The sequence below is a fragment of the Aquarana catesbeiana genome, linkage group LG07 (genome assembly GCF_042186555.1).
Source record: "Aquarana catesbeiana isolate 2022-GZ linkage group LG07, ASM4218655v1, whole genome shotgun sequence".
NCBI lineage: Eukaryota > Metazoa > Chordata > Amphibia > Anura > Ranidae > Aquarana > Aquarana catesbeiana.
In genome coordinates this window covers 212,325,088-212,339,318 of record NC_133330.1, presented here as the reverse complement: position 1 = coordinate 212,339,318, position 14,231 = coordinate 212,325,088, and the positions used below count along the sequence as shown (strand labels likewise).

General features: G+C 40.3%; 1 protein-coding gene across 5 annotated transcripts in view; it reads right to left on the bottom strand.

Annotated features, from left to right (window-relative positions):
* Positions 1-14,231, bottom strand: part of COL11A1 (collagen type XI alpha 1 chain) — a 329,239-nt gene that overhangs the window by 120,076 nt on the left and 194,932 nt on the right. For all 5 annotated transcript variants that reach the window (XM_073593016.1, XM_073593013.1, XM_073593015.1 and 2 more), the window contains 2 exons: positions 13,232-13,276; positions 3,135-3,188 (listed from right to left, as the gene is read on the bottom strand). In XM_073593016.1, coding sequence (XP_073449117.1) covers positions 3,135-3,188; positions 13,232-13,276 — 99 coding nt within the window. The remainder of the gene's footprint in view (positions 1-3,134; positions 3,189-13,231; positions 13,277-14,231) is intronic.

Genomic DNA, 14,231 nt, shown 5'->3' with positions numbered 1-14,231 from the left:
ATGGGTTGATTTAGCCACAGTTCTAAAATGAATATCTGTTAAAGCACTTGCTGCACTGGAAAACTATGTAAAATAGGCTAATTGGATTGCCACTGTAATGCAAATGTGATGGAAATGCTCATGTTATAAATTAATGAGAAATGTGTTTAACCGCTTCCCGCCCGCCCAACATCATATGATGTTGTCGACTTTGAACGGTGATATCTGAATGATGCCTGCAGTTACAGGCATCATTCAGATATCTTCTTTTAGAGCCGGTGATTCCCTTCATCATAGGAACAATCATAGCGGCTATTCAGCTGCTTGATCATTTTTATAGGTGGCTGGAGGGGACGTTCCCACCTCCCGCCGCCCTCCGGTGCTTCTCCCGGCTCACGCCTGCGATTGGCGAACCAGGGAAGAAAACAACTGGCGCCGGATGTTGGCCATAGAGATTTCCGGTGGGCCAGATAGTCCCTAGAGCCTCTATGATCATTCGGAGGCTGGGTGCATTGTTATGACATCACGCCACGGCCTCTGCATTTGAAAAAATGCTGCCGCATCGGCTGGGAAGCAAGGATTTTTTTTTATTATTTCAAGCTTCCCAGCTTAGAGGTGAGATCTGGGGACTAATTGACCGCAGATCTCACTGTAAAGAGGACCTGTTAAGCACTATTACTATTACAAGGGATGTTTATATTCCTTGTAATAGGAATAAAAGTGATAAAAGAAAAAATGATTTAAAAAGAAAGCATCAAGCTAGAAAAATAAAAGTAGAATTAACAATAACATTTTTTATTTAAAAGTGCCCCTGTCCCCACGTGCTCGCTCGCAGAAGTGAATGCATACATAAGTCACGCCCACATATGTAAATGTTGTTAAATTATTCCTGGTCACTACTGGAGCACGCCAGAGGCATCCAAGGTTTTGGATATCCATCAGTCCCCGCAGAGGGCTTACTCTGCCTGCACGTAAGACCCTGCTCCTGAGGGGGGTCCACCTGATTTGGTAAGGGTTCCTACTTACTGAATTCCCTCTCTCCAGATTGGGATTCACCTTTTTTCACTTTTTTGTCACCCCTTCCTTCCAGTGAAGACTGACGAGCATTGGAATATGTACTTCAATTGGACTTAATCATTAATCTTTTTATTCATTTTGTATTTTTATATTTACTGGACATTCCCTGAAAGATCACTATTTTTCACAGTATTTGTCATTTGCACTTTTTGTCATTGTATTTGTGATTGTTCACCATTTTTGTTTAGTGCAACTTACTTTATTTTTATTTTTGGCACCATTGGGATATTTAATGGTTTTTGTTGCTGCTTTGGCTTTTTAAGTATGTAATCCTTTAGCGCGGTATTTATTTATTTATTTATTAATTCTAGCACTAGACCTCCTCTGTAACTCAAAACATGTGACCTGTAAAAAAAATTTAAGTGCTGCCTATGGGGATTTTTAAATAAAGAAAGTTTGCCACTATTCCAAGAGCATGTTCAATTTTGAAGTGTGACATGTTAGGTATCTATTTACTCGGCGTAACATCATCTCTCATATTGTGCAAAAAAAGAAAACGCGTTTAAAAAATTGCTGCACAAATACCGTGCAAGATAAAAATTTGCAACAACCGCCATTTTATTCTCTAGGATCTCTGCTAAAAAACACATATGATGTTTGGGAGTTCTGTGTAATTTTCAAGCAACAAAATGATGATTTTTACATGTAGGAGAGAAATTTCAGTATTGGCCTGGTAGGCAAGTGATTAAACTGCACTAAACTGCAATTTGCTGTCTTCTGAGCCATTCACAGAAACATGTATACATTGTAAGCAATTTGAGTACTGTATCAGGAAGGGCCACAGTATACAAAAAAGCAATTTCAGCACTGACTCAGTCACAATGTTATTCATTCTCATTTGTGCATTTAAATCTACATCAAGTTGAAATGTTTATAATAACCAATAAGGTTTACATTCTGTTTATTTTTTAAACAACAGCTGTAATATGTTTCACACCAACTTCACAAAGAAAGCCAGTAAATAAAATCTAGTTACTAAATAGTGAACACTTAGGAGAAATTCACACCTGTCCATGTGCAATAATGCACAATTTAATTTTTGTAAAGAAGTGCATTCAGTCACCCTATTCACTAGGTAACTAATGAGCCTCAATACAAGTAAAACACACCTGAAGTATTTTAGCAGTGTACCACAATGCACAGAGCATTCACATCTGTGAATTGCAGTGTGCTATGGTGCAGGTTGTTTTTTTCTTTTTGTAAATGAATGACTATGTACATATGCCATGCATTGCAGTGCATTGTTCTAAAACATCTTAAATGGTCTTAATGTTTATTAATGTAAACCCAAACAAACCCAAACCCAAATATTTGCTACATTTGGTTTGTTAAATATACAGTAAAACCTTGGTTTGCAAGCATAATTCCTTCCAGAAACATGCTTGTAATCCAAAGCACTTGTATATCAAAGCATTTTTTTACAGGGTATAAATGAGAAGAGAGGCACCTCTAAGTGTAGCAATAAGTTGCTAAATGTTGTACCTTCATTAAATATAACCATATTGCTACACTTTGAGGCTCAGCTGTGACGTGATGCTACTCTTATATCAAGACATCACTTGTATATCAAGGCAAAATTTATTAAAACATTTTGCTTGTCTTGCAAAAGGCTCTCAAACCAAGTTACTCTCAAACCAAGGTTTTACTGTACCATTTAAAGCATTTGGTTATATCTGTTCTATAAGTGAAAAAAAAAAAAAAACTCTTGATCAAATTCAGAGGTGTCCTGTGTTCTCTGCACACTTTCTATGTTATCCCAAAAAAGTAGCCCTCCCAGTTCTTTTTTGGATCACAAATAAATTACTGCCTATGCTTTGAAACTAAAGGCAGTGGAATGTATTAGGTAGCTTTGTAGAAAATAAAACTAGGCTGGGTTAATGCCACTTAGCTGTCAAAGATGTTGTGTTTTATCAGCTTTTCTGGCTGACCAACATTAATTTTTCTGTTCTTGCAGCATCTTTAATGGGATAAAATATGGGTAAATGTGTGTTTCAGAAATACGTATACTGCATAGTTTTTGTTTTGTGTTTTTGTTTTTTTTTGCTTTGGCCTACGCTTTAATGCAAAACTATACTCACCCGGTCTCCCTTTAATCCCATATCACCCTTAAATCCTGGAAATCCATCTTCACCCTGAAATCAGAAAATCAAAAATATGAGTAAATTACAATTAATATCTCAGCAACTGAACTCTACCAAATAGTGAATGAACACAAGTAGTAAGATCAACATGTACATCACCTTGCATAGACCTGCATGTGCAAGGACTTTAGATAAGTACTTAACCTGCGGTGATCAGCAAACACTTTATTACCAGCTGTACAGTCCAACAAAAAAAATCTTTTTCTTGGTGTCTTGCTTTTTAGACATGTTCTTGGGATTACTTGGGTAGCTAATTCAGAATATTGCATTGTGTAGACTGCATCAGCTCTATTTTCATAGATATAGTCAAATGTATATCATTTTTATATATCATTTTTGAAAATATTTTGCTGATTAACTTGTTTTTACTTAGTTTGTGTTTTTGCACACAAGTTAGCACATACAGTGAGAGTGTTTATATACTTCCAAGTGTAGTTTTTGCATCGGAAACACTGGATTTTAAAGTTTAAGTTATTAACTGTATTATAGTTTTGATTGTATAGGAAGTTTGTGTGTGTATTGCCGCTCATATAGTTTAATTTTTGCAGATCGAGCACCATAGAGGTATAACTACCTCACAATAGTGCTGCCTGAATCATCCTAACGTATTTTGCTATATTTATATTCTTATTTTTGGAAGGTGACCAGAGCGAAGAGTGGTATATGGAATTTATGCTGTATCTCAAAAACTAAAGCTGACAGGGAAAAATTGTGCAATTTTTGGAATCAGCAGTTCAAATATACCCAGGAACAGGTCTAACATTCGAAAGACCAAAGTGTGTGTTGGCCTGTGTGATGAAAGCATGTCCTGCATAGTCATATGTCCCATTTTTTTTAACCACTTGCCGACCGCCTAACGTATATATACGTCGGCAGAATGGCACGGGCAGGCAGAATCACGTACCTGTACGTGATCTGCCTCCCGCGGGCGGGGGGTCCGATCGGACCCCCCCCCGGTGCCATCGGCGGTCGGCATCTGACTGGGAGCGTCGGGAGGCGAGGGGGAGACCATCCGATCGTGGCCCCCCCCTCGCGATCGCTCCCAGCCAATGGGAATCCTCCTCTGCCTGTGTATAGTTTCACACAGGCAGAGGATGTGATGTCATCTCTCCTCGGTCTGGCAGTTTCCGTCCAGCGCCGAGGAGAGAAGACATGTAAGTGCACACAACACAAACACACACAGTAGAACATGCCAGGCATACTTTACACCCCCGATCCCCCCCCGATCGCCCCCCGATCCCCCCCCCCCGTCACAAACTGACATTAGCAGTATTTTTTTTTTTTTTTTTTTTTTTTTTTCTGATTACTGCATAATGTCAGTTTGTGACAGTTACAGTGTTAGGGCAGTGAATATTACCCCCCTTTAGGTCTAGGATACCCCCCTAACCCCCCCTAATAAAGTTTTAACCCCTTGATCACCCCCTGTCACCAGTGTCACTAAGCGATCATTTTTCTGATCGCTGTATTAGTGTCGCTGGTGACGCTAGTTAGAGACGTAAATATTTAGGTTCGCCGTCAGCGTTTTATAGCGACAGGGACCCCCATATACTATCTAATAAAGGTTTTAACCCCTTGATTGCCCCCTAGTTAACCCTTTCACCACTGATCACCATATAAGTGTTACGGGTGACGCTGGTTAGTTTGTTTATTTTTTATAGTGTCAGGGCACCCGCCGTTTATTACCTAATAAAGATTTAGCCCCCTGATCGCCCGGCGGTGATATGCGTCGCCCCAGGCAGCGTCAGATTAGCGCCAGTACCGCTAACACCCTCGCACGCAGCATACGCCTCCCTTAGTGGTATAGTATCTGTACGGATCAATATCTGATCCGATCAGATCTATACTAGCGTCCCCAGCAGTTTAGGGTTCCCGAAAACGCAGTGTTAGCGGGATCAGCCCAGATACCCGCTAGCACCTGCGTTTTGCCCCTCTGCCCGGCCCACCCAAGTGCAGTATCGATCGATCACTGTCACTTACAAAACACTAAACGCATAACTGCAGCGTTCGCATAGTCAGGCCTGATCCCTGCGATCGCTAACAGTTTTTTTGGTAGCGTTTTGGTGAACTGGCAAGCACCAGCCCCAGGCAGCGTCAGATTAGCGCCAGTACCGCTAACACCCACGCACGCACCGTACACCTCCCTTAGTGGTATAGTATCTGATCGGATCAATATCTGATCTGATCAGATCTATACTAGCGTCCCCAGCAGTTTAGGGTTCCCACAAACGCAGTGTTAGCGGGATCAGCCCAGATACCTGCTAGCACCTGCGTTTTGCCCCTCCGCCCGGCCCAGCCCAGCCCACCCAAGTGCAGTATCGATCGATCACTGACACTTACAAAACACTAAACACATAACTGCAGCGTTCGCAGAGTCAGGCCTGATCCCTGCGATCGCTAACAGTTTTTCTGGTAGCGTTTTGGTGAACTGGCAAGCACCAGCCCCAGGCAGCGTCAGGTTAGCGCCAGTACCGCTAACACCCACGCACGCAGCATACGCCTCCCTTAGTGGTATAGTATCTGATCGGATCAATATCTGATCCGATCAGATCTATACTAGCGTCCCCAGCAGTTTAGGGTTCCCACAAACGCAGTGTTAGCGGGATCAGCCCAGATACCTGCTAGCACCTGCGTTTTGCCCCTCCGCCCGGCCCAGCCCAGCCCACCCAAGTGCAGTATCGATCGATCACTGTCACTTACAAAACACTAAACGCATAACTGCAGCGTTCGCAGAGTCAGGCCTGATCCTTGCGATCGCTAACAGTTTTTTTGGTAGCGTTTTGGTGAACTGGCAAGCACCAGCGGCCTAGTACAGCCCGGTCGTAGTCAAACCAGCACTGCAGTAACACTTGGTGACGTGGCGAGTCCCATAAGTGCAGTTCAAGCTGGTGAGGTGGCAAGCACAAGTAGTGTCCCGCTGCCACCAAGAAGACAAACACAGGCCCGTCGTGCCCATAGTGCCCTTCCTGCTGCATTCGCCAATCCTAATTGGGAACCCACCACTTCTGCAGCGCCCGTACTTCCCCCATTCACATCCCCAACCAAATGCAGTCGGCTGCATGAGAGGCATTTTCTTTATGTCCTCCCGAGTACCCCTACCCAACGAACCCCCCAAAAAAGATGTCGTGTCTACAGCAAGCGCGGATATAGACGTGACACCCGCTATTATTGTCCCTCCTGTCCTGACAATCCTGGTCTTTGCATTGGTGAATGTTTTGAACGCTACCATTCACTAGCTGAGTATTAGCGTAGGGTACAGCATTCCACAGACTAGGCACACTTTCACAGGGTCTCCCAAAATGCCATCGCATTTTGAGAGACCCGAACCTGGAACCGGTTACAGTTATAAAAGTTAGTTACAAAAAAAAGTGTAAAAAAAAAAAAAAACACATACAAAAATATAAAATAAAAAAAAAATAGTTGTCGTTTTATTGTTCTTTCTCTCTCTATTCTCTCTCTCTATTGTTCTGTTCTTTTTTACTGTATTATATTCTGCAATGTTTTATTGTTATTATGTTTTATCATGTTTGCTTTTCAGGTATGCAATTTTTTATACCTTACCGTTTACTGTGCTTTATTGTTAACCATTTTTTTGTCTTCAGGTACGCCATTCACGACTTTGAGTGGTTATACCAGAATGATGCCTGCAGGTTTAGGTATCATCTTGGTATCATTCTTTTCAGCCAGCGGTCGGCTTTCATGTAAAAGCAATCCTAGCGGCTAATTAGCCTCTAGACTGCTTTTACAAGCAGTGGGAGGGAATGCCCCTCCCCCCCCCAACGTCTTCCGTGTTTTTCTCTGGCTCTCCTGTCTCAACAGGGAACCTGAAAATGCAGCCGGTGATTCAGCCAGCTGACCATAGAGCTGATCAGAGACCAGAGTGGCTCCAAACATCTCTATGGCCTAAGAAACCGGAAGCTACGAGCATTTTATGACTTAGATTTCGCCGGATGTAAACAGCGCCATTGGGAAATTGGGAAAGCATTTTATCACACCGATCTTGGTGTGGTCAGATGCTTTGAGGGCAGAGGAGAAATCTAGGGTCTAATAGACCCCAATTTTTGCAAAAAAGAGTACCTGTCACTACCTATTGCTATGATAGGGGATATTTACATTCCCTGAGATAACAATAAAAATGATTAAAAAAAAAAAAAAAATGAAAGGAACAGTTTAAAAATAAGATAAAAAAATAATAATAATAAAGAAAAAAAAAAAAAAAAAAAAAAAGCACCCCTGTCCCCCCTGCTCTCGCGCTAAGGCGAACGCAAGCGTCGGTCTGGCGTCAAATGTAAACAGCAATTGCACCATGCATGTGAGGTATCGCCGCGAAGGTCAGATCGAGGGCAGTAAGTTTAGCAGTAGACCTCCTCTGTAAATCTAAAGTGGTAACCTGTAAAGGCTTTTAAAGGCTTTTAAAAATGTATTTAGTTTGTCGCCACTGCACGTTTGTGCGCAATTTTAAAGCATGTCATGTTTGGTATCCATGTACTCGGCCTAAGATCATCTTTTTTATTTCATCAAACATTTGGGCAATATAGTGTGTTTTAGTGCATTAAAATGTAAAAAAGTGTGTTTTTTCCCCAAAAAATGCGTTTGAAAAATCGCTGCGCAAATACTGTGTGAAAAAAAAAAATGAAACACCCACCATTTTAATCTGTAGGGCATTTGCTTTAAAAAAAATATATAATGTTTGGGGGTTCAAAGTAATTTTCTTGCAAAAAAAAATTATTTTTTTATGTAAACAATAAGTGTCAGAAAGGGCTTTGTCTTCAAGTGGTTAGAAGAGTGGGTGATGTGTGACATAAGCTTCTAGATGTTGTGCATAAAATGCCAGGACAGTTCAAAACCCCCCCAAATGACCCCATTTTGGAAAGTAGACACCCCAAGCTATTTGCTGAGAGTCATGTTGAGTCCATGGAATAATTTATATTGTGACACAAGTTGCGGGAAAGAGACAATTTTTAATTTTTTTTATTTTTTTTTGCGCAAAGTTGTCACTAAATGATATATTGCTCAAACATGCCATGGGAATATGTGAAATTACACCCCAAAATACTTTCTGCTGCTTCTCCTGAGTACGGGGATACCACATGTGTGGGACTTTTTGGGAGCCTAGCCGCGTACGGGACCCCGAAAACCAAGCACCGCCTTCAGGCTTTCTAAGGCCGTAAATTTTTGATTTCACTCTTCACTGCCTATCACAGTTTCGGAGGCCATGGAATGCCCAGGTGGCAAAAAAACCCCCCAAATGACCCCATTTTGGAAAGTAGACACCCCAAGCTATTTGATGAGAGGTATAGTGAGTATTTTGCAGACCTCACTTTTTGTCACAAAGTTTTGAAAATTGAAAAAAGAAAAAAAAAAATTTTTTTTTCTCGTCTTTCTTTATTTTCAAAAACAAATGAGAGCTGCAAAATACTCACCATGCCTCTCAGCAAATAGCTTGGGGTGTCTACTTTCCAAAATGGGGTCATTTGGGGGGGGTTTGTGCCACCTGGGCATTCCATGGCCTCCGAAACTGTGATAGGCAGTGAGGAGTAAAATCAAAAATGTACGCCCTTAGAAATCCTGAAGGCGGTGCTTGGTTTTCGGGGCCCCGTACGCGGCTAGGCTCCCAAAAAGTCCCACACATGTGGTATCCCCATACTCAGGAGAAGCAGCTAAATGTATTTTGGGGTGCAATTCCACATATGCCCATGGCCTGTGTGAGCAATATATCATTTAGTGACAACTTTGTGCAAAAAAAAAAAAAAAAAAAAAAAATTTGTCACTTTCCCGCAACTTGTGTCAAAATATAAAACATTCCATGGACTCAACATGCCTCAAAGCAAATAGCTTGGGGTGTCTACTTTCCAAAATGGGGTCATTTGGGGGGGTTTTATGTCATCTGGGCATTTTATGGCCTTCAAAACTGTGATAGGTAGTGAGGAGTAAAATCAAAAATGTACGCCCTTAGAAATCCTGAAGGCAGTGATTGGTTTTCGGGGCCCCGTACGCGGCTAGGCTCCCAAAAAGTCTCACACATGTGGTATCCCCATACTCAGGAGAAGCAGCTAAATGTATTTTGGGGTGCAATTCCACATATGCCCATGGCCTGTGTGAGCAATATATCATTTAGTGACAACTTTTTGTAATTTTTTTTTTTTTTTTTTTTTTTTGTCATTGTTCAATCACTTGGGACAAAAAAAATGAATATTCAATGGGCTCAACATGCCTCTCAGCAAATTCCTTGGGGTGTCTACTTTCCAAAATGGGGTCATTTGGGGGGGTTTTGTACTGCCCTGCCATTTTAGCACCTCAAGAAACGACATAGGCAGTCATAAATTAAAGGCTGTGTAAATTCCAGAAAATGTACCCTAGTTTGTAGACGCTATAACTTTTGCGCAAACCAATAAATATACACTTATTGACATTTTTTTTACCAAAGACATGTGGCCGAATACATTTTGGCCTAAATGTATGACTAAAATTGAGTTTATTGGATTTTTTTTAGAACAAAAAGTAGAAAATATCATTTTTTTTCAAAATTTTCGGTCTTTTTCCGTGTATAGCGCAAAAAATAAAAACGGCAGAGGTGATCAAATACTATCAAAAGAAAGCTCTATTTGTGGGAAGAAAAGGACGCAAATTTCGTTTGGGTACAGCATTGCATGACCGCGCAATTAGCAGTTAAAGCGACGCAGTGCCGAATTGTAAAAAGTGCTCTGGTCAGGAAGGGGGTAAAACCTTCCGGGGCTGAAGTGGTTAAAGTGCTTGCCATTTAAATAGCCTATCATTCATGCTGTTTATGATATTAGGTGCCTCTTTATATTCGCAATACACAGAGTAGACACAGTACTGCAAATGCACAGTCAAGCAGCTAGAGCAGTGGTCATCAACCCTGTCCACAGGGCCCACTAACAGGCTAGGTTTTATGTATTACCTTGGGGAGATGCAGACTAGAATACTGCAATCACAGAGCAGCAAAATTATATCACCTGTGATGTATTTCAGTTATCTTGCAAACCTGGCCTGTTAGAGGGCCCTGAGGACAGGGTTGATGACCACTGAGCTAGAGCACTAGTAGATTTGCTCCAGGAGATGTTACTGTGCACAAGCAGAACAGTCAGCTATGGTCACTATGAGAAAGCAAAAATAACCACATACACACCTAAATATAGTCACCAGGCGTATTTCTAGTTCTTGCATTTTCAAACTTAGGTGTTGCTTTAGACACTCTATAGTTGGACACATTTCATACCTGACCATGTTTGTAGCTGTGCACCGGTTGCTTCCATACATATTTAATTCCAGACTAAGTACAATATTTTGGCATATGTTTAGTGAAATTTTGCTCAAGCTAGAAAATCTTTGCAATCATTACTGATTACTATTAATCCTTAACAAAGCACAATCTTCACTAAAGATGCTTAAACTGATCATTTTACTAATGAAATTAATAATTAATGGGGTTGAGCCCAGTTCACCTAAAATAGCTAAAATATTATAATAGATTCTCGGTTTCTCTGCTTTGTGTCTATAGTTCTAATGCATTCATTATTGTATATTCAAATGTTTTCTTCCTACTGAGGGACAGATACAATGTTTTACAAAAACTGGCATGTGTATGGCTTATGATGAAAGCCTGCAGTAGACTTGTGAAAGGTGATCCTAACAATTTATAAAGACAAAAAGACATTTAAGAAAGATATTTGATGAAGTGCACCAAACAAACCTGGGCTTATAATTGGATGTCACAGGTAATAATACAGCTGAAAGAAGAAGTCCTTGGTTGTGTTACCTAGGACAGCTATAACGCTAATAAAGAGAGGAAGCAGTGGCAGGATTATAGTGTGTTTGCTCACATCTAATGACCACTTGTAGATGGATCAGTACTATAGTACACAGAACACCTGCCAGCTGCACAGAGCACATCTCAGGATTAAGTGTTATTAGCTTAGCTAACAAAGGAGAGCTCTGCAGTTTGTCTTGAATTATAGACGTAGAATGTAAAGAGCCCAAAACTCCTCACATCTCTGTAATCAGCAGTCAGTGGAACTCTTCAAACAATATAAGACTAAACTTAAGAGTGCTGATGATAATACAACAGAGTTTTTTTTTTTTCTCGCAGCCTGAACTCTGTTTTCAATGGATTTGGTTTTCATTTAATAGTGGATACAGCAATAAGGATACTGAATGCATAAAATTTGAGAAAATTTGGAAAAAAACACTACAGGTAAGGTTTATGGTTTCTGTACCTTAAATTTAGATTGCTCTAAATCCTATTTGCTTTTGTGAATTAAACCTAGCTGGTCCTGCCTTAAGGTATTACTCAAATCAACAGGGACCAACTAATGCTGGACAGGCTACCAAATCAGGCTCTTTTCCAGCACGTTTTATTTTTGGTGAGACATTTTTAAAGAGAGCTAAAGAGATGCAAGCACTCTTTATTTGCTTATAACAACACTGAAAGGTACATTTATAAATATGAAGTATAGTCTTACCATAGCCCTACTGCTACTTTAAAACAAAAAAAAAACCCAGAAGATTTTGAAAGCATATCATTAGGTTTTAGAATTGCGCTTAGTAACTTTGACAAGTCAGGTATGACTTGTCAAAGTCACGTGACAGAATTTTCCTCCTTTCACAGATTGTTCTCTGCAATGTTATAGAGAACATTTACTGATGGGCCTCACAGGCTACACACAGCAGCCTTAATTTTTGACTAATATCTACTCTCCTTTATAAAAATTATTCTGAATTTGGTTATAGTAATGACTATATTCAACTTAAATTTGTTTAAGAAAAACAGTTTAAGCCCATCTTAATAAAAAATGTAATAAAATAAATTAAAAAAACTGAAGTTGTGCTTTAAAGGAGAACCAGGAAAAGAGTAGAGCGGGTTAAAGCCCTTTTCACATGGGGTGATTAGATCCCTGCCCCATGCAAGGCCATCTTCTAACAGCACAGGAATGCACAGGTGCTGCATGCATCCCCGTACCAGCATTCTGTTTAAGTCTATTGGGACACGCAGCTGCACGGACACAGCCACCGTGTCCCTTATATGACATGTGGGTGCACGCGAACTTAAGTCATATAGGGACACAGTGGCTGTGTCCGTGCAGCTGTGTGCCCCAAAAGACTAAAATGGAATGCCATGGTGGGGATGCACGCAGCATCTGTGCATCCCTGTGCTGGGAAAAACCATCCCTGCATTTCCTGCATGGGGTACAGAGCAAATTGCCCCTTGTGAATGGAGCCTTACAAAAACTGGTGCCAAAAACAGAGGAGTTTGCCGTAGCAACCCATAAGTTTAAGGAAATAAAGCAAATAATACAGTTGCACTTAACAAGTAGAAATGAATGGGCCACATACTAATGCCCTCACTGAATCTATGGTTTCCATGATTAAGTGATTTGTGGGTGAGACGCATTGAAGTGGGAGGTGGATAGGTGTGATTATATGATGTGAATCCCCCACATATTATATTAAAATTGGTTTTACATCCGGGATGGCATCAGTGTCTAGCTTGTTCATTTCTACTCGACAAGCGGAACAGCTGATCAGAGAAGCAAGTTTGGATCAGCATAGCTACTACTGATTCCACAGACTGTGAGTTAGTCCATTTACTACAATTGGTCACTACATGCACCAGCTCTGGTTTTACACCAGTTTTCTTGCTTTAGATTTATTTCTGCAGGCTATTCCATATTTATAGAAATAAAATACCAACAAAACTAACTTTATGTTTTACTTTCTTCATATATACAGGTTAAAAATGAAAGCCTATTTCTCAGAATTCTTACAGGAGCAGTGTACTTCCAATAATTTGAATCAATATTTTTCTATATGGCAAGCAACCAAGCACATAACTGCATTTCTAGCTGTTCTCACACTAGAAATTCTGATTATGGTGATCTCCATTACAAGCTTTTGTTCATTGTTAATGGATTTGAATAAAGAACGATTACACTATTACACATCTGTATGATAATGGCTCTCTTCCCTAAAAAGGCTGGCCCAAAAATTAATATTTAGTAAATAGATTTCATATTTACCTTTTCTCCTTTGCCTCCCTTCAAACCTCTTACACCATCAGCACCCTATATGATATTAAAGAAAAGATATTAAGCCTTCATTGGTTAGTTAAAAATCAATCAAATAAGAAGCCATGTTGTTGATTGATTACATAATTAAATGTATTTTGTAGAACAACAGCAATAGTTTGAGACACACAATGCAATACAAATTTGCTCTGCATATTGACTGAGGTATTTTTCAACATTGGAAACATGTTGACATTTGTAAATAAAGAGAAGAGAGAAAAGGTTCAACCACTCAGTAGGAAGCTGCTCACACTACACAGTTACAATCTGTACTGATCCACTCTTGCAAAAAATGTCTATCTGGCAACTGGCAGTCCTTTTCTGTTTTATACAGTTTTGGACAGAGGAGCAAAAAATAGGACTTCAAATCTAAACCTGTATCATTTCTCTTGTTCTCTTATTCTCTCTCTCTCTGTATGTATATATATATATATATATATATATATATATATATATGTGGTTATGTCTTCTGTTAATTTCCTTTCCTTGCTGCACATGTCAGAAGATTGCCCGATGAAACCTATGGAGTCAATTCAACATAAGGCGGAAATTACGGGAGGAACCTTAAAGTGCACCCATGCCCCGACTATGGACATTACAGTATTTAAATGTTTTAAACAAGCAGTAAAATAGTTGAAAACTGCATGTACAGTAATACATCAAATTACTGTATATACTCGAGTATAGGTTGATCCGAGTATAAGTCGAGGCCCCTAATTTACCACAAAAAACTGGGAAAAACGTATTGACCCGAGTATAAGACATGGGTGAGAAATGCAGCAGCTACTGTAAGCGGAAAAAAGGGTCAACAGTGCCTATCTGCAACTGCATGCCTCCCTGTGTCCTGTGCATGTGTCCCTGTGTATGTGTGCATGTGTCCCTGTGTATGTGTGCATCCTACCTGTGTCCTGTGCATGTGTCCGTGTGGCGATCTCCATCCTCCGTGTGCCGC